Genomic DNA, 23909 nt, shown 5'->3' on the forward strand with positions numbered 1-23909 from the left:
TAATATGCAAAGATTTTAATAGATTGTTGCACACAAAAGTTTTACTCCTATATAAAGTACAAAACTTTATCACACTGAATACATTTATAGGGTTTCTCTGTAGTATGATTTTTTTCTCATGGTTTAGATTATTCATAAATGCAAATGCTGTACCACACTGATTACATTCATAGAGTTTATCTCCAGTGTGTGATCTTTTATGCATTTGAAGAGTACTGTGAAGTGCAAAGCCTTTACCATACTCATTACATTCATAGGGTTTCTCTCCAGCATGTGTTAGTTCATCCTTGAAGATGACTATTATAAACAAAGACTTTACTACACTAATTACATACATAATGTTTCTCTCCAGTATGTGTTTTTCATGCCTGTGAAGATGACTTTGCCATGCAAAGGCTTTAGCACATTGATTACATTCATAAGGGTTCTTTCCAGTATGGATTCTTTTATGACTTTGAAGATGACTGTGCTGTGCGAAGGCTTTACAACACTGATTACATTCATAGGGTTTTTTTCCAGTATGGGTCCTTTTATGTGTTCGGAGAGTACAATGATGTGCAAAGGCTTTACCACACTGATTACATTAATAGGGTTTAGCTCCAGAATGGGTTCTTTCATGCCTTTGTAGATGACTGTGACATGCAAATGCTTTACCACACTGATTACATTCATAGGGTTTCTCTCCAGTATGGGTTTTTTTTTATGTTTTCGAAGACTACTGTGACATGCAAAGGCTTTAGCAGACTGATTACATTCATAATGTTACTCTCCAGTATTGGTTCTTTCATGACTTTGTAGATTACTGTGACATGCAAAGGCTTTACCACACTGATTACATTCATAGGGTATCTCTTCAGTATGGATTCTTTCATGCATTTGTAGATCACTGTGACATGCAAAGGCTTTACCACACTGATTACATTCATAGGGTTTCTCTCCAGTATGGGTTATTTTATGTTTTCGAAGACTACTGTGACATGTAAAGGCTTTACCACACTGATTACATTCATAGGGTTTCTCTCCAGTATGGGTTCTTTTATGACTTTGCAGATTACTGTGATGTGCAAAGGCTTTACCACACTGATTACATTCATAGAGTTTCTCTCCAGTATAGGTTCTTTCATGACTTTGAAGATGACTGTGCTGTGTGAAGGCCTTACCACACTGATTACATTCATAGGGTTTCTCTCCAGTATGGGTTATTTTATGTTTTTGAAGACTACTGTGACATGCAAAGGCTTTACCACACTGATTACATTCATAGGGTTTCTCTCCAGTATGGGTTCTTTTATGACTTTGCAGATTACTGTGACGTGCAAAGGCTTTACCACACTGATTACATTCATAGGATTTCTCTCCAGTATGGGTTATTTTATGTTTTTGAAGACTACTGTGAAATGCAAAGGCTTTACCACACTGATTACATTCATAGGGTTTCTCTCCAGTATGGGTTCTTTTATGACTTTGAAGATAACTGTGCTGTGTGAAGGCCTTACCACACTGATTACATTCATAGGGTTTCTCTCCAGTATGGGTTCTTTCATGATTTTGCAGATTACTATGACATGCAAAGGCTTTACCACACTGATTACATTCATAGGGTTTCTCTCCAGTATGTGTTCTTTCATGACTTTGTAGATGAAAGTGCTGTGCAAAGGCTTTACCACACTGATTACATTCATAGGGTTTCTCTCCAGTATGGGTTCTTTCATGCCTTTGCAGATTACTGTGACGTGCAAAGGCTTTACCACACTGATTACATTCATAGGGTTTCTCTCCAGTATGGGTTCTTTTATGACTTTGCAGATTGCTGTGACGTGCAAAGGCTTTACCACACTGATTACATTCATAGGGTTTCTCTCCAGTATGGGTTCTTTTATGACTTTGCAGATTGCTGTGACGTGCAAAGGCTTTACCACATTGACTACATTCATAGGGCTTCTCTCCAGTATGGGTTATTTTATGTTTTCGAAGACTACTGTGACATGTAAAGGCTTTACCACACTGATTACATTCATAGGGTTTAACTCCAGTGCATGATCTTTTATGCATTTGAAGATGACTGTGATGTGAAAAGGCATTACCAAACTCATTTCCTTCATAGGGTTTTAATGTAGTATGTGTTTTTTCATGACTGTGAATATGATTATCACATGCAAAGGTTTTAACACATTGGGTATATGCAGAACTTTTCTTTCTAGTTTGACTTTTTTCATGCCTACAATGATAATGGTACATGCGAAAGCATTACTACATTTAATACATTGCTGAATATTTTTATCTGAATAAATTAATTTTACAATTTAGTCCTATTTTAATCTTGCTTTTCCCCTTCATTAAGGCTTGCTTTTCATCTTTGAAGATAACTGATAACAGCCTTTAATACATGGTTCACATTTACAGAATCTTTTTTTCTGTATGAGAATTTTCATGTATTTGAAGAAAACTGAAAAAACTCAGAGCTTTACCACTCTTATTGTATTCATAACGTTTCCTATACTGTGAGTGATGCTACATTTGCTAAGTGAACTAGGACAAACAGAAGTATTTACACAGTTATAGTACTCATGGTGCTTTTCTGAAATGTGAGTCTGTTGATAATTAACAATGAGACTGGAAAACCAATTACTTGTATACGTGTATATCAAATTGAACAAGTATACTTAACATGGGGACTGCTACATATTTTCTATTTATTCTGAGAGAGAGGTATGTTATATCTTTTCACATACCTATGCTCATGTGGCTTGTATACAGAGTAATATATGATGTACCTAGTAAAGGAAGAATAACAAATATAAGGTTTCTACGTTGAGTTCACAAGTTTGACTTTCTGTCCTCATAGACTTGTGGTATATGGATTAAGGCAACTCCAAAACAGCTGGCCCTTGATTCCTAACCCTAAATGCCCCCTCACTAAACTTAACACAGTCACAAGTATATGAGTTAAACTACTTTTCTATATATTTTAACTATTTTTCTATGGACTATTAGTGCAATACATAGTTTTAGAGATCTACTTATCTCCTATTCAACATGTATATCTTTTATAATATGAATAATATTATACTTTACAGTATAGCTCTCATTGTATTAAGATTCAAATGGTAATATAGGTTAAGACATTGTTTTCTTCTTTCTTAAAAGAATGACTTGCAAATGTAATTCACCTATCTAAAATTAAGGTATATGATTTTGTGAGAATTTAGTAAACAGCAATGCACTTTATTATTTATACTGTTGCTTTTGTTTAAAACATATAGGATTAATTACAAATTCTTCAGAGGTACATTTGTATCAGCTTATACATGAAAATTACCTGTCATGTCTTCTAGAATTTTGATAATGTTCTTCAATATTATGGTCTTCCCAATTGTATCCTAAAATATAATGCCAGAAATTGTATGTTTTATATTAAGAATTATAAAAAATTTAGTTACCATTTGAAGCAAACCTTACAACCATGCCTGATTGATTTGCCCCATTCTTCTTTCTCAATCATATTACAAAAGAGCATCATTAGCCAATGAATAGTTGTCCCCTTATAAGATAATACAGTCTTACCTATAGTAATGAGGTTTCTGTAGGTCTCTACCATCACATCTTTGTAGAGATTCTTCTGGGAAGGATTCAGCAAAGTCCATTCTTCCCAAGTGAAGTTGACATGCACATCATCATAGGTCACTGAATTCTAAAATATTCCATACAGGTGTACAACAGAAAGTATGATTTTGACAACATAATTTAATCACCAAGTCACTTCAGAGCAAACTCTGACTCTTCCTGGAGGACTGACTATGGGGTCTGTGAGCAGATTGCTAATGGCAACTTAGACCCCATGTATGCCTGAAAATGTGGCAATGTACATGGCTCTTGGAGGCAGCAAATATGCCTCTGCCATGTTGTACTATGTGGAGCAAGCAGGCAGACCATATTTGCTCTACCAATGGCACACCTTAAGTTCATAAGAAATGCTTAGCATTTTAAGAAGTGCTCCTAATTTTTCAAAAATAGAAGATAATGACAGTTTCTAGGATCAATACAGTTGTAGCTTCCAAGATGATATAGGATTCCCCTTTGTAAGCTGTAAATATGTTTTATTCCCATTGGTTAATAAAAAAAAACTGCTTCGGGCTTATGGCAGCACATGATAGAACAAGGTGGGAATTCAAAGCAAAGATAGAGGTGAAAAGAAAGGAGAGTCAGGGAGATACCATGTAGCTGCCAAAGGAGACAGATGCCAGATGGAACCTTACTGGTAGGCTACAACCATTGGCAATACACAGATTAATAGAAATGGGTTAATTTAAGATGTGTTACTAAATAAGAAGCCAAAGCTATTGACCAAGCAGCATTGTAATCTATATATTTTCTGTGTAATTATTTCTGGGCAGCCAGGAAACAAACAACGACCCTCTGTCAACAGAATGGTGTCAAAATGAGGCAACTTCATCAACAACAACAAAAAACCTGAGAGAGTTAAAAAAAATCTAAACATAAAGGAACAGAGTTAAGTAAGACTTCTTGGAAGCCACACATTTTTCCAGATGGGCTTTGTTTGCTGGCAGCAAGCAAGGGTGTCACAGCTCCTATCAGAGAGATCTTCCTGACTCAGCATTGGTAACAATTGATGCACAGCTTCTTTAGGGAAGGGCTTTCTGGTTTGTGCTGGCACAAATAGCTCTGACTCTTTTCAGAGGTACTGCACTGAAATGAGGTCTGTGTGCACCATGTTACAAATTGCTTAGTGGAGACAGTCGTGCCAAGTCCCTGGAGCTGGGGCAGAGAAAATGGCTCACGGAGTTGGCAATAAACATACCTCTGCCATGTTGGACTAAGTAGAGCAAGCAGGCAGGGTTGAGGAGTTGGTCCTAGACATGCCTGTTTAGCATTTTTAAAAAGTGCTTCTGGTCAGAAAATAATTACAAATGTGCAAATGAACAGATTCAGATTAAAAGACAGTGTATAAATGTAAGCAAGCTTGGGAGAGAAAAGAGAGTCACAGATTAAAGGAGTAAAGTAAAATAAGCCACGTAAAGATGGGAAATACACAGAGAGTATATATTACATGTATTATTGTATTTTCTTTGAGTTTTTTGACTGTGAATGAGTTAAGTACAGAGAGACATTTCATCTTATGGGCTGCTAAGCCAAACCAATATATAGTTTAAAGGTATCTTGACTTCAATATTTGGGTCAAAGGATATGTTGCTTTGGAAAAAAGGTTCTGCTTTTGTTTCTGCAGAGAATGAGAACCTGTTGATTCCTTCCAGAATAAGGTGGTTTGATGGACCAAGATTCCCTGATAGGTTCCATGAACTCTCAACAATACTTAGCCCAACAAAAAACAGAAAGCAGTTTGGAGAAAACGACTCCATAATTCCCAAATATTGTTTATAAATGTTTGCTTACATTTAAAGAGGATATGATATAGAGATAATACTTTGCATTTGTATAGATTTTGGCCTATTGATACAAATTTAAGGTCAATTTTGTTAAATGAATCTCTGCTCATGTTTAAGGTATCTGTTCAGTTCATTTAAAGATGCAATGTATAGTTAAATACAAATTAATAGATAATCATTTATAATAGTTAAACTTGACATATTAGTTAGGCTTTCTAGATGTACAGAGATATATTTCATATGGATAGATATTCTTCAGATCTTTCAAAGACATACAGAATATGGCATTTTAAATGTTTTAAAAACAGGCCTTTTTATGACAGTGAGACATGTCTCCTTCTGGTAGCACCAATTATTTGAGAGAGGTTGATGGGCATTGAAGAAACTCATTATGGAATTTGCCTTCAATGTGACAAGGCTAGCCATTTGGGCAAGAAACTGCTCTTGCCTGGATTGCTTGATGATATGTTGTATAAACTGCACATGCAGGACCTACAAAAAATGACTGTCAAAGTTGTCTAAAGAAGGTAAGACAGTACCTGTTTCATGAAAGAGTCTACAGACATTCTGCAGGACACAGAAAAAAGGATGACTGAGAAACCACCATTATAGGTGGAACTGTCTTTGAAATTTTCTGCTTCATGGAAAAGTCTGTCAGACACTATGGGCCTGTAAACTGAAAATGGATGCCCCAATGTTACAGAAGAACTTTGGGAAATGGTTCAGGCAGCAAGATGTCTTTGTCAATTCTAGAGTTTTGGAAGTGCTTATAACTACTTAGGTAATAATATATCCTTCTGGAGTCTTTGCCAGAGTTGAAGAAAGACAGTTTTATAATTATAATAGATTAGATATAAAACTTTAGACTCACAGCAATAGAATGGATGATAGAGTACTTTCCTTAATTTGCCAAATTAAATGGACTAAATATTGTAACTATAATTCTTGCTTGATAATTGTTTTGTTATATGTAATCTTGCTATATCAAAGTTAAAAACCTTTCTTTTTATTTAGACAGAAAGGGGAGGTGTTGTGCAATTCCCCTCTGTATGCTGTGAATATGTTTTATTCCCATTGGTTAATAAGAAAACTGCTTTGGGCCTATGGCAGCACAGAATAGAACAAGGTGGGTATGCCAAATGGAGATAGAGGAGAAAAGAAGGCAGAATCAGGGAGAGGCCATGTAGCCACTGAAGGAGACAGATGCTGGATGGAACCTTACCAGTAGGTCACAGTCATGAGGCGATATACAGATTAATAACAATGGGTTAATTTAAGATGCAAAAGTTACTTAATAAGAAGCCTAAGCTATTGGGTATGCAGTCTTATAATTAATAAAATTTCTGTATAATTATTATGAGTCTGGGCAGTGGGGAAATGATCAAGCACCCTATGTCCATAAAAGGATATAATGAAGTTTGCAAGCTATACAGCACACACAAGATTAATATCTAAGTTCAATTATCCTGTTAAGCATTCATGATTCCTTGATTACTAAGGGATCATGCAAAGAAGCACAAATCAGCCTGAATGCTTCACTGCCTGAGGGAATGCAGCAATCTGTCAGGAACTGGGAGGTATATAGTGACCCAGGAACCATGAACTTTAACCTGGTCTCTCAAGGGAGTTAGGCTGGGTCAGCTCCATGAGTCCCTCAAGAACCTACTGCCCAGTAAAATCCTATGACATTGACCTCCACTGTCTGCCATTACCTGCAACATTCCCATCTTCTAGGTCCTACAAGAACAGATGATTAAGCTCTTTGTCCAGTTTTCTAATATCTTAAGCATTCTTATAAAAGTAAACATTTCCAGGTCATTTGCAGCAACAAAATCCTCTTTGAGTCCCATTTTTGTTCCAACTTTCTTCTCTGTTGCTGTTATTAAATTATGTAGGCAAAAGCAATTCAGGTAATGAACATGTTTATTTGGTTGTTAATCCTATTTCACAATTCCTCCTTATGACAGTGTACGATAGATACTCAAGCTAATAACTAAAGGCAAAACATGTGGAACCATTGTTTTCTGGCTTTCCCTCTTGCTTTGTCACTGCCTCGTGCTCAACTAGCTCTCCTATCTATCCCAGGGCTGCTTGCTCAGAGATATTGCCAACTCAGTGGAAGAGCATTCCTATATCAATCAAAATCAACAAATCTCTCTCAGATACCTTAATCAGGTATTCTGATCTAGGCATACTCTCAATTGATATTTTATCAGATCAGTCTAAGCTATGTCATGCTGATAGCTGAGGCTATCTAGAAAGAGACAATAATATACAAGAAGGTTTGAAAGATCTAAAGGCAATGTATTAATCATATCAATCACTTAAGCAGCAAAAGCACAAACAAAGATAGATATGCCAGGAAATGGAAAGAGGCAAATATCTAAAACAAAGAAGAGAAAACTAAAACTGTCTCTCCAGAGAAACTTCCCAAACCAACAAAAACTCAAGGAATTCATAACATGAGAAATCTTCTGAAGACAAAATTGGTGAGACCATTATTTTCCAGAAAACAAACAATATACTTAGATAATAATGAATAAAATCAACAACATAGATGGGTAGCACTGACAGAGACATAATGTGCTCCTTTAAATAAAAAAAAAAGATTCTAACCAAAATAAAACTCTAAGAAATTACTAACCAGCACTCATCCTATACACTTCAGTTCTTTATCCTTTACCAATAATAGAAAATGGCTGGGGTGCGGAAGGCTGTTCTACCAGAAATGGAGAGATTCACTTGAAACCTTCTTGTGCCTTAACTTCAGAGAAAATAGTTTTGACTACTTAAAAAAATTTCATTATCTTATAGTAAAGAAAAGTATGTCTGTTAGGATCACTTAGATACCATTTTGCTCCCCCTGATTGATGATTGCCTGTAAGTCTGCAATCAGAGTGAGGAAATAAAAACATTTCAAAACAAAATGCAAGATAACAGATTTTTAAAGAATCAGTGGACACCTAAAGCAACTTGTTTTACTCTAATTGCTTTATAAGTCACAAGCACTTTTGAAAACAAGTTTATTGCCATTTTTTGCATATGTTTGTGCAAGAGTAAGAATATCTTCCACATGTATACAAGTAACACAAAAAAGAGGGGTTCAGATGCCCTCAATCTGAAATGGTAGAGTTATGAGCCTCACAATTTGATGGTAGGTATCTGAACTTAGGTCACCTCCAAAATGAATATATGCTGAGCCACCTGCCAACATCCATAATACCTTTTATCCAATAAACCAAAAGTCTCTCACAAATTAACAAGAGCAACAAAACCTAAATAAATAAAAAAGTAAATAAATGATCCTTGGAAACATGATGCATCAAAATTAAGATGATGTGTATGTTAAATTTGCACCATAAATGACTATAGTAAAATGATAATTCCCAACAATATACAACAGGAAAGCTGATTACAAAGCTACATTCATATTGGAAGCACAAAGAGTAATCAATGGGATTATGAAAAATAGTACACAGACTGACATAATATGACTTCTTTCTGGGTGGTGGTGGCACACACCTTTAATCCCAGCACTCAGGAGGCAGAGACAGGAGGATCTCTGTGAGTTTGAAGCCAGCCTGTTCTACAGAGAGAGTTCCAGAACAGGCTCCAAAGCCACAGAGAAACCCTGTCTTGGGGGAAAAAATTACCACAAAGATGATCAATCAAGAATGTGTATGATATTTGGGAAAGAATAAAGAGAATGGAGAGAAAAAGCAAAGAACAAAGGTAGAAAAATATAGTCAGGTATTAATCAAAAGACCAAAGGAAACTTTGTCAAGAAACATGTGATCTTGACCCATGTTATCCAGCTACTTATGATTCTATGTGTATAGAAATTAAATAAAGACTTCACAATTTTCACAAAATTTACTCAAAGTGACCCTTAAACTGTTGTTACTGATGCTCCAGCTACTGGTATTTCTTCCTGAGAGGCCCCATGCTCTAGAGCCTTTTCTGCAAAAAGAGATGATCTACTGCTATGGTCCTGCAAGTCCATATACCTCCTTTTGTTTTCAGGTAAACCCAGCCATACTGATGCCCAATCCCAAAACAATGTAGAATAATTTCTGCTTCCTGTCAAATGGATTATAGCACAAGATATTGATTCTGCTCTATCTACCTGCCCAACACCATATACACCTAAGAAACCTCTGCAGCTCTGAAACTCCCTTTGTCCCTTGGAACTAAACATCACTGAATCACACTATTGCAGCTGGTGGTAGCAGAAAGTTAGAAACATTTTAATCTTGCATTGCTAAATCAACATCACTGTAGTTCTAACAGCTTTTTAACTATTTGAAACATTTATAAGACAAACTTGAAAGTAGGCTGCAATATTCAGAACTTCTAGAAACCAGATTATCAGTTTTCAAATCTGTCTTCCCACTGCATACCAAAAGCATGACTCTGTTTCTACACTGGACAGTGATCTTGCAAGCATAATATCCTACCATGCCAGGACTGCAGAGTCTCCCTCTCCCCAGGAAATCCATACACAGGGAGGCTCAGAGGACAAGGACCACTGCCCAGGTCATTACATAGAGCAATAGAACCACAGCCTGGCTCATGGTCCATCCAAATTCCAGCAGAAATGACAGCTCAACAGACCTTCTCTGAAAAGCCTACACTCACTCTGGCATAGCTTGTGGTCTTCCTTACAACTCATTACAACAGAAGCAGAGAAGAATCCTAGAAAGAACCACCTGTAAGCTACCTCCCACTATTATTCCTGCTTGCTAAGCCTTCCCAGAGTCCCTCAGTGGCTAACACCACCCAGCTGGGCCTCAGAATATTACCAGCTCCACTACTGGGTGATCAGAGATCAAATTACTCAGACATCACAGAACTTTCTGCTCGGCCCTTCCAGTCCAGTGGACAGGGCCCTAGTCCAGAAAGTTTGTATTTTAATAGACATTCATCCACTTTCCAAGAGCATACCCTGTTCCTCATCCAAAGCACAGGGTCCTTTGTATGCACATTCCACTACACTCTCAATATGCAGTGCAACCACCCATCACCTCATACCTGGGAAATCCTGCAGAAAAACACAGGTCACATTCACAATTGTTGTTAAAGAAAAATGGGCCATGAATTAGAAGATAATAAAGGGTCATGGTAAGGCTTGGGGACAGGAAAGAGAATGTGGATATGATATAGTTATAATCTCAAAAAATTATTTTGAAAAGTAGAAACAGGATTTATGGCCACGTGCTTCAGAAACAAGGGATTTATATTAGAGCACATCAAAGATTTCTCAAACCTTCTATGTCAGGGTGTATATTTAAAACCAGTAAAATAACAGTCCTGTTAGGCAGAGCCACATTTTACTCAGATCTGTTTTGGTTGAACTACTATAACGACAGCAATTTGGTTTCATGACAAGTTTGGTTCTTTATCCAGATTCTTGATTGCCTGGTCTGTGGACAGCAAGAAATGACCATGAGGACATTTATGAAGCACCTAAAATTGATTACCTACTTCTGCATTGCTAATCTCAACTACAGTTGAAGTAGGAAAGTTCTCAGCCACTTTCCTGTCTCTCCCTTCCTGCACTGTGAATCTACCAGCTTCAAGCTTGACCTACGTACTCACCCTTTTCATCTATAATCATACACTGAAAGTCAGGGAGACTGGAGGTCACTTCTTAGCTGGTTTATTTTTCTTCCCACTGACCAGTCAAGGCCCAGTCCTGAAGAAGTTGAAGGACTATCTACCCAGAACTAAGCAGCAGAGGCAGGATTAGGTTTTCAAATCAATTCTCCATTGCATAGTGTGAGGCAACAATATTACAAGCTCATAGTTTCCCATGCCAGGATGGCAGAGCCTTCCCCACACTCAAAAAAGATCAGAGGCCAAGGGCAACTACCCAGGTGACCACAAAGGACAATAGAACCTGTTTGGCTCATGGTTCATCCCTGTCCAAGCAGGTCTGACAGCTCAGCCAACCTGTTCTTCCTGGTCTGAGGACAGTTGCTTCTACATTCACCATGTCATGGCTTGTGGTCCTCCTTACAGCTCCATATAGCAGAAGAAAAGAATCCTGGAAAGAACCTGTAAACTGCCTCTGGTGCTCCTAATTGCCAAACAGAGTCCCTCTAGGACCACCCAGCTGGACTTCAAGACATTAGCAGTTACCCTACTGGGTGAGCAGAGATCAAATGACTCAGAAATCAAAGATCCTCAAGGTTTGTTCTTCCACACTATAGTCAGACAGGACCCTAATCTGGGAAATTTGTAGTTTAGTAAAATCTTCCATTCTCCCAGAGCACTTCCTGTTCCTACTCCAAGTCACCTGTGTGTGGTCTGTGGACCCATGAAATGGCAAGACAGGACATTTATGGAACATCTAAAATTGATCACCTTACTACACACAGCTAATGTCAACTACCTTCACAGCAGGAAAGCTTTTACCCTCCTTCTTGCCCATCCTTTGTCAGCTGTGAGTACACTGGGTTTACAATTGGTCAGTGAACTCAATTCTTACACAGTTCCCATTTCATTTGTAAATTCACAATAAAATCTACAGAAATTGGAGGATACTCATTCACTGATCTATTTCTCCTTCACACAGACCAGTCAAGGTCCAGCCTGGTAGGAGCTGCAGAACTGTCTTTCCAGCACTAGGTAGCAGAGGCAGGATTAGGTGTTCACAGCAATTCTCAGTTACATAGTATAATACAAGAATGAGCTACAGGAGACATTAATCTAAATCAGTTGTTCTCAATCTTTCTAGTACTGTGACTCTTTAATACAATTACTCATGATGTAGAGATCTCCCCATCTATAAAATTATTTTTACTGCTACTTCATAACTATATTTTTGCTACTGTTATGAGTTATAATAAAAATATCTGTACTTTCTGATGACCTTAGGCTAGTTCTGTGATAGGTTCATTTGATCCCCCCAAAAGGAGTCATGTACCACCAGGTTGAGAATCATTGCTCTAAACTGATATAAGTAAAATGAAAAAAATAATTGAACACTCAGTTATACTGACTTTGAAACAGAGTAGGCCCTTCCCTGGTAGGGAGAATGCCATTAATGAGAGAACACATGACTTTGTCCCATGTAAAATGTTAGCTGCTGAGTGCTATAACCTGACACATGGAGTTACAGTCAATGGCCTGTGTCTCAAACATCTGAGTTGACTTCACTGTGTCAACCAGGATTGAACATATCTGCATGGGAGAGTTTACTAATTGCAAACTAAATATTTAGTAGTTCAAGCTCTCCTCCCTAAACTGTACACCCACTGGTGTCTGTCTTCATTCACAGGAAGGAATTAATGTACAATGGGAAATCACAGAAAGTCACTCACTGTGCCCCATCAGGCCCTTCTTTGTAATGGATACCTCTGCAGCCCACGGCCTTAAGCTTCAGTCTAAGATCTAGCTATTGTCCAGTGTGTTTACCCGCTCCAGTGTACACAGTACATGTTTCTACTTTTCTGGTCTGAAGGAAGAAGCCATGCTCCACATGCAAATCCTTTTATTGTTATTGCAATAGACAGTCCCACTGTATGACTCAAACTGGTAATTTTAGATCTCTGTGGTACAGCATACCAAAAAATTATAGTGGTTAGCCTAAAGAATAGCAAGGATAATGCTCTGTGGGGCTGCAGACAGGATTATTGAGTCTACCTCAATAAGCACAAGGGACACTGAGTTACAACTGCTTTCCTAAGTGCTGAGAAATGCAACTGTTCTAGAATTAATTATACTTTCCTGGTGCACAAGGTTGTGACCCTGTAATGGCCCCTGAGCAGCAGGTCAGAGGCCTTTGATGGGGAAGTGGGTCTTCTGGCTGGTTGTAAATCATGGTTGTCTCATTTGTTGTAGGAATGTACCTTAATGGCTGATTAATCCTGGTGAACAAACATTTGCATCTCATCATACAATCTCTAACAGCCATGGTGCGCATGATACTCATCTTAGGAAATTTGGGATAAAGCCCTCTCTCACTTAAATTCTACTTTGTGTAACTTAATGTCTCCTAAGTACCGGCAAATCCTTATACCATTAATTATCAACTATACTCTTCTACATCACAGTTTAGTAGTGGAGCGCTACTCTACACAGGAGAAACCATTTATAAACCGCACGAAATTAACTACAGATGGACCTCAAATCTAAATGTTAAAAGTGCAGAGCTTCTGAAGACCCAGAAAAGACCAGGAGTCTCCACGTTTGGCGAATGTGGTGATCTCTCTCCACATTCGACGATATAACCACGACAGACACCACCATCTGCGGCTCCTGATGCTCTGCTCTGTGCAGACAAAGCCCGGGTAGTGAAGTGATTCAGAGGCTGCCAGCAGAGAGCTGCAAGGATCATTTAGGACTACTGAGGCAGAAAGATGCTAACTTAGGACTACTGAGGCAGGAAGACGCTAAACTCTGTCCGATGGCTCCCACCCAGCCACCACACCAGCCGGGAGCCTCAGCGGCCGCTCCACATAGTTTGGGAACATTGGCCTCTCGCTCATCAAGCCCTGCCACTCCTCCCGTCTGTGGAGAGCAACCCCTCACTCACCATGGAGCAGCTGCCGAGCTGACACGCTTTCTGCCAAAAAGAGTGCACTAGCGGAAGAAGAGCCTGAAAGAGCTGAACTGGAAGGGAAGTCTGGCTGCTGGAAGAACCATCCCATCTGACTGGCGGGTCTGCTGGAGGCTCTGATTGGCTGTTGAGGTCTGAGTGATGGGACCAGGTGAGCAGAAGGGACTCAGCACCATAGTCCAGCACTGGCTTCTACTCTAAAGACAGACCTGTCCCAGGCTGACTGGAGATTTATGCGAAGTTCAACAGCAAGTCTCTTGCTAATGTAAATCAATGGGTTCGGTTTTCAAAGGAAGTATACAAATTCCGAAAGAGACCAATCAGACAACGTCGCATGAAAAGAACATTGGGTAATTCAAAAACATCATAAACGAAGTCCACAGTGGTGTCGGGACTGATAACCACAGTTTCCACCCTTTTGTGAATGTCCTGAGTGTGAAGATTGGAAACGACCCTTTTCCAAAGGCCTGGCCCCACATCTTTACCAGCTCTCCCAAGCGTATTCCCAATATTAGAGACAGAGCTCTGTTATTGCTCTATACATCAGGGCCTTAGAGAAACCTCACAAAGCCTAGGCAGGTTGCCAAACTCAGAGAGGTCTGGTCTCAAGTGTCTTCTAGAAGTTCTGCACTTAGCATTTGATGTTTAGGTGTAAGGTCCATTTGGAGTTAATTTGTGGAAGTCGTAATCGGCATCTCATGTACTGTGTAGTACTCCACTACTCAGTCACAATGTAGAAGAGTAGAAATGATAATATAAAGGATTGACCAATGCTTAGAAGATAGTGAGTCACACAAAGTAGAACTTAACTGAGGAAGGGCTGCCTCTGAAATACTCCAAAGAAAAGTAGTATGTTAATCAGGACTTCATCCAAATCAGTAGGCAGCAGAAAATGACTATGACAAACTTCAACAAGGCCACACCTCCTAATAGTGCCACTCTTCATTGGACTTTGAGGGCCATTTTGATACAAACAACAACAGAATCAAAACCCTTGTAAGTTCCTTTTGAACCATGATCAATAAGTAAGCTCAAAAAACTCATTGATTCTCCAGGATGGACTTTGGTGAATTTGTACTTTGTATCTTCAGTGGGGCTTATGGTTATAGGACAGAAATTGCTTCCTCCCCCTTCACAGGGGAGAAAATTCTAACACCAGATAATAAACATATTTGTTAATGTTCCTACTTCTCATGGTATTAGTAAAAGGAAGCAGTGCATATAAAGAACATGTTAGAATAATATAAATGTGTAAATGGCCATAGTAGAAAAGAACTTAGATATATGAACATGATTATGACTGGATTGCTCCAGGATAAAGAAGACTGGAAAGGTTTTACAAGCTATGAAGGTCTGAGTAAGTTGTTTAAGGTACATAAGAATGAGACTTAGGGATCATATACTTATTAAACTTTGCAAGGTCAGATTCCAGCTATTTCAAGGACTGGCTAAAAAGTATGTCAAACAAAGTTTACTGAGTTGTATCTGACTATTGAAGTATTATAAAGTAGTAAAAGTACAAAACTAGTATAAAACTGATTATCTAGGTGTTTAATAATCATTCTTAGACGCTATTCTAATGTCATTAAAGGGACCAAAAGGCAAAATATTTCTCTCATTTCTATACAAGGTCAGTGAGGTCCCTAGGAACAAAGACTATTTATTGAACATTTATTGTGCTGTTCATGGAGGCCATTGATAACCCAATCAATGAATTGGAATCATTATCAAGTCTACAAAAGGAGGCTCAATGTGGGAAAGATTTCTTCAAGGCTTCAAAGGAAGCCACAGTACATAAAGCAAAGCTTTTGACTTATCCTCACATTGATGGACAACTGATAATAGAGAGACTTGAAGAATGTGAGATTCCTTCCAAGGACAAGTGACCTCTAAAGACTAGATGCTCAATTGGCCTTGACAACACAAAAAGAAAGATTAATTCTGGCAACCTGCATTGTTCAGTGCTCAAGAAGAAATTTAGTCAAAGGATTAGAGGATTGGTAACAACACAAGGGTTCACACTCCACAGACATTAGATGTACGTCTACATGAGATATTATTTAAATAGCAAATCTCACTAATATTTTCTTGATAAAAAGATTCTGTACAGATGTGAGACATCAGACCTTGGCTCCTAGAGCACCTGCACACAGCAAAGAAGGACAGGCCCATGATTGTTTTGACCTCCAAATTAAATGATGTTAAATACCTCTCCTCTCCCTATCCAGAAGCCACATGGGAAAAGCATCATGCTGACTGTTGGCTGATGAAACAGGTATAAAAGGCTGTGACAGTTAGTTGTGGGCTCATCACTCTGAAGACCAACTTTAGAAGTTAAATGGAAACCTCTAACAGATGGAAGCTATTGTGAGCCCATCAAGAATGTCTTATGGACTTCGGATAAGTCAGTGCTTCCCAGACAACGGTACATCTTTCCAGACAACTCTGTCTACATCTGAGAGTTTAGTCTTTATAAGAAGCTCTGTAGAAGGGTATCATAATACTAACACCCGATGCCCAAAATTCAGCTGAAACAAACCAGAACAGTCATTGCCCCAATTCCAAAATGGTAGTTAGTGTTACCTCTTCAGAGGAAAGTGGGATAAGAACTGGAGGTAGAAATCAACTACACAATTTAGGGATAAAGAAAAACAACTCTCATGGCTCCCTATTGGCTCCCTCATGGCTCACAATCTACTTCCCACTGGTGCTCCTGATTGCTAGGCTTGACCAGAATCCCTCAATAGCTAGAATTGCCCAGCTGAGACTCAAGACAGTAGCAGTTCCCCTACTAGATGAGCAGAAATCAAATGATTAAGCCAGTACAGCCCTTCCCAGCTCTGCCATTCCACCCTAGGGGAAGACAGAGCTCTAGTTTGGAAAACTGGTATTTTACTAGAAACTCTTCCAGTCTCTCAGAGCACTTCCTGTTCCTCTTCCAAAATATGGTGTCCCTTGTGTGTGTGTGTGTGTGTGTTCCATTACAGAGTCACTGACCAGTATAATCAACCCTTTCCCTCATAGCTCAGATATTCTGAAACCAAACTTAGGTCACATTCAAACAGCGACCCTTGATAAAGCAAAATTCATGATTTTGCTAATTTCTGGAATGTCTTAGAGGCAAGAAAGTGATTATGTAAATGATATAATTATAAGCCACAAAAATTAATCTAAAAAGGTGACACAGGTTTATGGTCATGTACTCCAAAGTTTAGTAATTTATATTAGAACACATCAAGTATTAGTAACACATTTTATCTCAGGCTTTACATCTTAAATATGTAAAATAACAGTTCCTTTAGGCAGGGCCACACCATATTATCCAGTTCTATTTTGGTCAGACTAGTGCAACTGTAATTTGGTTTCATAAGTTGGGTTCTTTATCCCAATTCTTGATTCCTTACTCTGTGGATGCAAGAAATGGCCAGTCAGAACATTTAGCAATCATGTAAAATTGATTGACTCACTACCTATTTCTTATGTGAGCTATGGTCTAAGGGGGAATGCTTTCATGCTCCTTCTGGCCCATACCTCTCTGTGCTGGGACTATGCCTGCTTTACAGTTTCTCAGTGAACTCAATTCTTACATGGGTCCCTCTTCATTTGCAAGTTCACAATAAAATACAGATTAGTTGGAGGACACTCATCTATCTTCCTTCTCACTGAGCACTTAAGGCCCAGCCTTGAAGCAGTTGCAGGACTTTCTTTCCAACACTGAGCAACAGAAGCAGGATTAGGTGTTCAAAACAATTCTAAACTACATATTGTGATAAAGGTAGGTCTCTATAAACTTAAGGTCACCCTGGTCTACAAAGCTAGTTGCAGGAGAGCCAAAGTTACACAAAGAAACCCTGTCTTGAACAACAAAAATATACTAATTAAGTTGTCTGTGATGTGCCCAACTATAACCTAGGTACATTGGAGATAAGGTGACAAAATCGCTCTGATTTTCTACAAGATCCTAGTCTATACACTGAGTTCCAAGACAGCCAGAGATTCATAATGAGGCTATTATTTAAGATAAAAATAGAAAAAAACCCAAATTATTAATAAAAGTAATAAACATGATATTTTTTGGTGTGACTAATTTGGAACAGTGATGAAGATATATCCTTAGGGGCCTAACAGGTTTAGATAGATGACAAGGGATATTCACAACTAAGTTAATATAACTAAGTCATATAATTAAACCATTCCCATTTCTAAAACCCTACCCAAACCTCAGCTCCTGTCTCTCCTATAATGTTCAGGTAAGGAGTAAATGTTTCTTCAGTAGAAACGATCTCACCTGGAGGAGTCAGTCTTTTTCCACAGTGAAATTACCAGGAAAACTCAAATTTCATAGTGTCTATTATTTCACTAGTTGTTAGCCAAAGGGAGAAATTTAAATGTATCTTAGAATATCCTTAGTCTTGCCAAGCAGACAAGTATTGGGAATTGATGGGGTGGAAACTAAAGAGCTTTACATTCCCATGGAGGCTACAAAATGGGGGATTTTGTCATGGACAATTACATGAGTTACCAAAAAAAGTAAATCATGGAAGACCTGGAGGAGGCTGAACCACCATAGTAGAGTAGATACAGAGTACAGATGGTGCCAACTTACTTAAGTGCACCCTATGTACTGCTCTTTGGCATTTGATCCTTGGGCTTTTGCATAGCTCCCTTCCTAACAATTCTTTCAACCACAGCTCCATGTAAGTATCTGATTAACTTAGCCTTACAGTGACTTCAGTTCAAGTCTCAGGATCTCCCCATAACTTGGATGTCTTCTGGTCACCACCATTCAAAACTCCTAACTAGAGATTCTGTAGGCTTCAGGGAAGCACAATATGATTCCATTCAGATAAGTCAGACTTCATACCTGCAAGTTCCTTTTCTCTCCTTCACAGGAGGTAAAAACTCAACCTGGGGTCCATCCGCTATGTGAGCTTATGGGTTCCTATAGATGCCTATTTACCACATTGGAGACAAACTCATTATTTTGGCTTTGGTAAATGATCAACAATCTTTTAAAGACTTTTATTGTCAGATTCTCTCCTGATTATTTTTGTACTTTACCCTCATTTTATGGAGTTTTGGGACTCAGAAAATTCTTTAAGCACCAAGTCTAAGTTTCTGATGCAATCAATCTTTTATTTTTTCTAGGTCATCAACCACTCTCAGAATTTTTCTTAGATTAGCCACTCACATCTTACTGCTACTAATGGCATGTTCATGGGGGTTGAGTAGAAGATTCAGCACTTAGAACAATGGCTGCTCATTACCAGGACCTGACTTTGACTCCAACACCAGATCTCTAGAACATGGAAATACAAGAAGCTCTGACCAGTCTGAGATAGTGCTAGAAATCAAACTTGGGTACCCAAGAGAAGCAGTACTAATAATAATCCATATCCCAGATATGTCATTATAATGCTGAAGATGAAGAAGTTGCAGTGCTCCTTCTGTTTCCTATCACTTGAAGGTGAGGAAAGTTCCTCTAGATGGTTGTCAAAGGATTCAATGGATTTCTATACCTCTGTGAATGGACTCTCTATATTACTCCTTATTTTCATTGTTAGCACAGTTCTGTTAATGTGAGTAAAAATAACAAAAGCTTTTGTTGGAACCCATCAGAGTCCATTGACATTATACTAAGAAAATTTCCATAATAAGATATGATTTTTTTCTTTCTGGAATTCTTTTGAGACAGGATATATCCACATGGCCATGGCTGCCCTGGAATTTACTATGGAGACCAATCTGGTCTCAAACACACAGAGATTGGACCAACACAGTATCCCAAGTGCTAGTATTATAGCCATGAACCTCTAATGTGTATGTAGCACTGAGAGGACAATGTACAGGTGTTTGTTATCTACTTCTTCCATGTGAGTTGTAGTGATGAAACCCAGGGATTCATTTGACTGCAATTGACCTCAAATGCATTTATTCAGCTTTAAAAAATTATATGTGTGTATATACACATTAAATTTATATAAATTTAATAAATATATAAATATATATAAAATATATATGTGTGTATATATATGCATGCTTATGTAGGAGTGTGCATATGCCACTGTCCAAGTTTAGAAATAAGAGAAAAATTTGTAGAAGTGGTACAGGTCACCCAGAGATAGAACTCAGGATCTGGAATAGCAGATATTTATGAGCCTCTCAACTTGAATGTTGGTATCTGAAATCAGAATATATGAGGAACCACCTGCAAAGACATTTTAGCCAATAAATCAAAAGTTTTTCACACATTAACAAGAACAAGAGAAACAGAACCTAAGTAAATAAAAAAGCAAATAATTAATTCTTGGAAACATGATGCATCAAAACTAAGATGCTGTGTATAGTAAATTTGCAGCATAAAATGAATACAATTCAATGACAATGTCCAACAATTTATAACATAAAAGCTGATTACAAAGCTATATTCATAGTAGAAATACTCAAGAGTGATCAATGAGATTAAGAAAAAATAGTACACAGATTGACATAATATGATTTCTTGTTGTAAAGTGATAGTATACATCTTTAATCCTAGTACTTGGGAGGCAGACACAGGCAGATCATTGTGAGTTCAAAGCCAGAGAAACCCAAAACTCAAAAAAAAAAAACTTATAACAAAGCTATAACAATCAAGAATGTGAACAATATTTAGGATAAATATTTAGAAAAATATTTAGAAAAATAGAGTAATTTAATATCTGCTTCCTGTCACATAGATTATAGCACAAGACATAGATTCTGCCCTATGTACCTCCCCAACACCATGCACACCTGAGAAACTTTGGTAGCTCCTTTTGTCCCTGGCACTAAACATCACTGAATCATATCATTGTGGCTGGTGATAGCAGAAAGTTAGAAGCATTCTCATCATGTATTGCCAAAAGACAATCAGCATCACCATAGTTCTACCAGCTTTTAAACTATTTGAAACATTTATAAGACAAACTTGAAAGTGTAATGCAATATTCATAACTTCTAGACAACAGACCATCAATTTTCAAATCTGTCTTTCCACTGCACACCAAAAGCACGCTTCTATGTGTACACTAGACAATGATATTATGAGCATAGTATCCTACCATACCAGGGCTGCAGAGTCTCCCTCTTCCCAGAAAATCCATACTCAGGGAGGATCAGAGGACAAGGACCAATGGCCAGGTCACTACATAGACCAACATAACTATGGCCTGGCTCGTGGTCCATCCAAATCCCAGCAGAAATGACAGCTCAATAGACCTTCTCTGAACACTCCACATTATTCATGGAATAGCTGTGGTCTTCCTTACAAGTCATTACAACAGAAGCAGAGAAGAATTGGTGTGGGAGAATTGTCTGTATTCTGTCAATCATATTTTAATAAAACGCTGATTTGCCAGGCAGGCAGTATAGGCAGGAAAGCCAGACAGGAAGTAGGGGTGGAGCAAAGAGACTGGGAGTATTCTGGGAAGCAGGAAGCTCCCTCCGCCATTCCTGCCCAGACCATCGGAGAGGAAAGATGTAAGATGTCCCGCTGGAAAAGGTACTGAGCCATGTGGCTAATGTAGATAAGGATGATGGGGTAACATAAGTTATAAGAGCTAATAAGTAGCCTGACCTAATGGGCCAATCAGTTTATAACCTAATGTAGACTCTGTGTGATTTTCTTTGGGATTTGCTGCCTGTGGGGTACCGGGCAGGACGGAAACCCCAATAAGCCGGCCCCTCAAGCTACAGATGGTGCCCACGTGGATAACTGAATCCACAGAAAGCTTGAGAAAGCTTGGGAAAGAATAGAGTAAAGCATATTTTGTTGGTAGCAGCAATTTCTCAGGTCTGCTCTGCTTGCTAGAGGCAAGCAAGGCTCTCATCTAAGAGAGGCTTCCTGACTCAGCTTTAGCTGCAAAACTTTGCAGGTCCTTTAAGAGGTCCTGCCGTGAAACACTTAAACTGTGTTGAGGAAAAGCCGAACGCATGCTTTTCGGTTTCCAGCCAGAGAAGGAAAAAAGCTGTGCTGTTTTAAAATGCCAGTTTTCTGGGCCATCCTGCCAGGGCAAACTCTGACTCTTTCAGTCAGGCAGTCCGACTGAGTGTGGTCTGTGAGCAGAATGCTGCAACTTGCTTGCTGGCAAGGACCTTGAAACGCCATAGACTTGTGGTGATAAAAATGGTTCTGGCGGTACCTCCAATAGGAGGCTGGAAAGCTAAGGAATGGGCCGTCAAAACCATGGCTTTCATCCTCTCCTTAAAGACTCCTGTAGTCAGAAAAAGAGAGATATATAGTAAAAGAAAGATTCAAAGTTGAAGAAAACCTCTAAATGGTTTACAGTGTGTTAAAAATATGTGCAGGATAAAGGTTAAGGTCATTAAAAATAAAAAAGAAAGAGAGAAGTAGGGTGTGGTGATACACACCTTTACTCCCAATGCCTTGGAGGCAGAGGTAGGTTGACCTCTGTGACTTCAAGGTGCAGAGGTAGATTGACCTCTGTGACTTCAAGGTGTGGTAGCACACATGCCTTTAATCCCAATGCCTGGGAGACGGAGACAGACAGATCTCTGTGAGTTCAAGGTGTGGTAGCATACACTTTTGAGCCCAGCACTGGGGAGGCAGAGACAGAGGGATCTCTGTGAGTTCAAGGACAGCCTGGTCTACAAAGATATTCCAGGACAAAGATATATACAGAGAACCTGTCTCAAAAATTCAAAAGTTAAAAGTAAAAATAAAAGAAATAGAGGTTGAAATAAAGCTGCATAAAGATGGAAAATACACAGAGAATCTTGATACTGTATGCTATTATGCTCTCTTTTAATTGTTTGAATGCTGAGGAAGGAGCAACAGTCGCCAAAAGACATTTGCTTATAAATGTTGCAGAATTAATTCAAGATAGGTATTTTGAAAATATCCTGACTTCCAAACGGAAGTCAAAAGTTATGTTACTTTGGAGAAGAGATTTTGCTTTTGTTTCCACAGAAAATGAGAGGTTGTGGATTCATTATGAGTTAAGAAAAATCCAGTATGATCAAAGAAGACCACCTGGGAAATCTCCAGTAGGAACAGATGGCCCAGATGTCTGAGTTCTACAGCCAGAACGGATGCTGCCTGAGATGATAAGGACTCACAGGATACTCCAGACAGGACTTGATTATAACTCTAAATTTTCTTTAGGTCCCCATAAAATTATCAATGTCCCCAACCAGCTGGAAGTAGCCTGGAATACTACACTCACATTCCCAAAAAATGGACTATGGGTATTTTCCTTTGTTAAAAAAAGAGGGGGAAATGGTGTGGGAGAATTGTCTATATTCTGTCAATCATATTTTAATAAAACACTGATGGCCAGGCAGGCACTATAGGCAGGAAAGCCAGACAGGAAGTAGGGGTGGAGCAAAGAGACTGGGAGTATTCTGGGAAGCAGGAAGCTCCCTCTGCCATTCCTGCCCAGACCACCAGAGAGGAAAGATGTAAGCTGTCCCACTGGAAAAGGTACTGAGCCATGTGGCTAACGTAGATAAGGATAATGGGGTAACATAAGTTATAAGAGCTAATAAGTAGCCTGACCTAATGGGCCAATCAGTTTATAACCTAATGTAGACTCTGTGTGATTTTCTTTGGGATTTGCTGGTTGTGGGGTACTGAGGGGGGGACGGAAACCCCAATAAGCTGGCACCTCATGCTACAAAGAATCCTGGAAAGAACCACCTGTAAGCTACATCCCAGTAGTATTTCTGCTTGTTAAGCCTTCTCAGAGTCCCTCACTGGCTAAAACTACCCTGCTGGGCCTCAGAATATTATCAGCTCCCCTACTGGGTGTCAGAGATCAAATTACTCATATATCACAGAACTTTCTGCTCTGCCCTTCCAGTCCAGTGCACAGGGCCTTAGTCTAGAAAGTTAGTATTTTAGTAGACATTCCTCCACTTTAAAAGAGCATATCCTGTTCTTCATCCAAAGCACATTGTCC

The 23909-nt window shown here is 38.8% G+C and overlaps 1 protein-coding gene across 1 annotated transcript; it reads right to left on the minus strand.

Moving 5' to 3' along the window:
* Window positions 1-762: 762 nt before the first annotated feature.
* LOC148119513 (uncharacterized) lies at window positions 763-3685 on the minus strand. Its single transcript, XM_087897292.1, has 3 exons — window positions 3565-3685; window positions 3320-3380; window positions 763-2134 (listed from the first exon to the last, which is right to left on the minus strand). The coding sequence occupies exons 1-3, from the start codon at window positions 3596-3598 to the stop codon at window positions 763-765; spliced, it is 1467 nt and encodes a 488-aa protein (XP_087753418.1). The 5' UTR covers window positions 3599-3685.
* Between the last annotated feature and the right edge of the window lie 20224 nt (window positions 3686-23909).

The sequence above is a fragment of the Myodes glareolus genome, chromosome 16, assembly GCF_982192425.1.
Source record: "Myodes glareolus chromosome 16, mMyoGla1.1, whole genome shotgun sequence".
NCBI lineage: Eukaryota > Metazoa > Chordata > Mammalia > Rodentia > Cricetidae > Myodes > Myodes glareolus.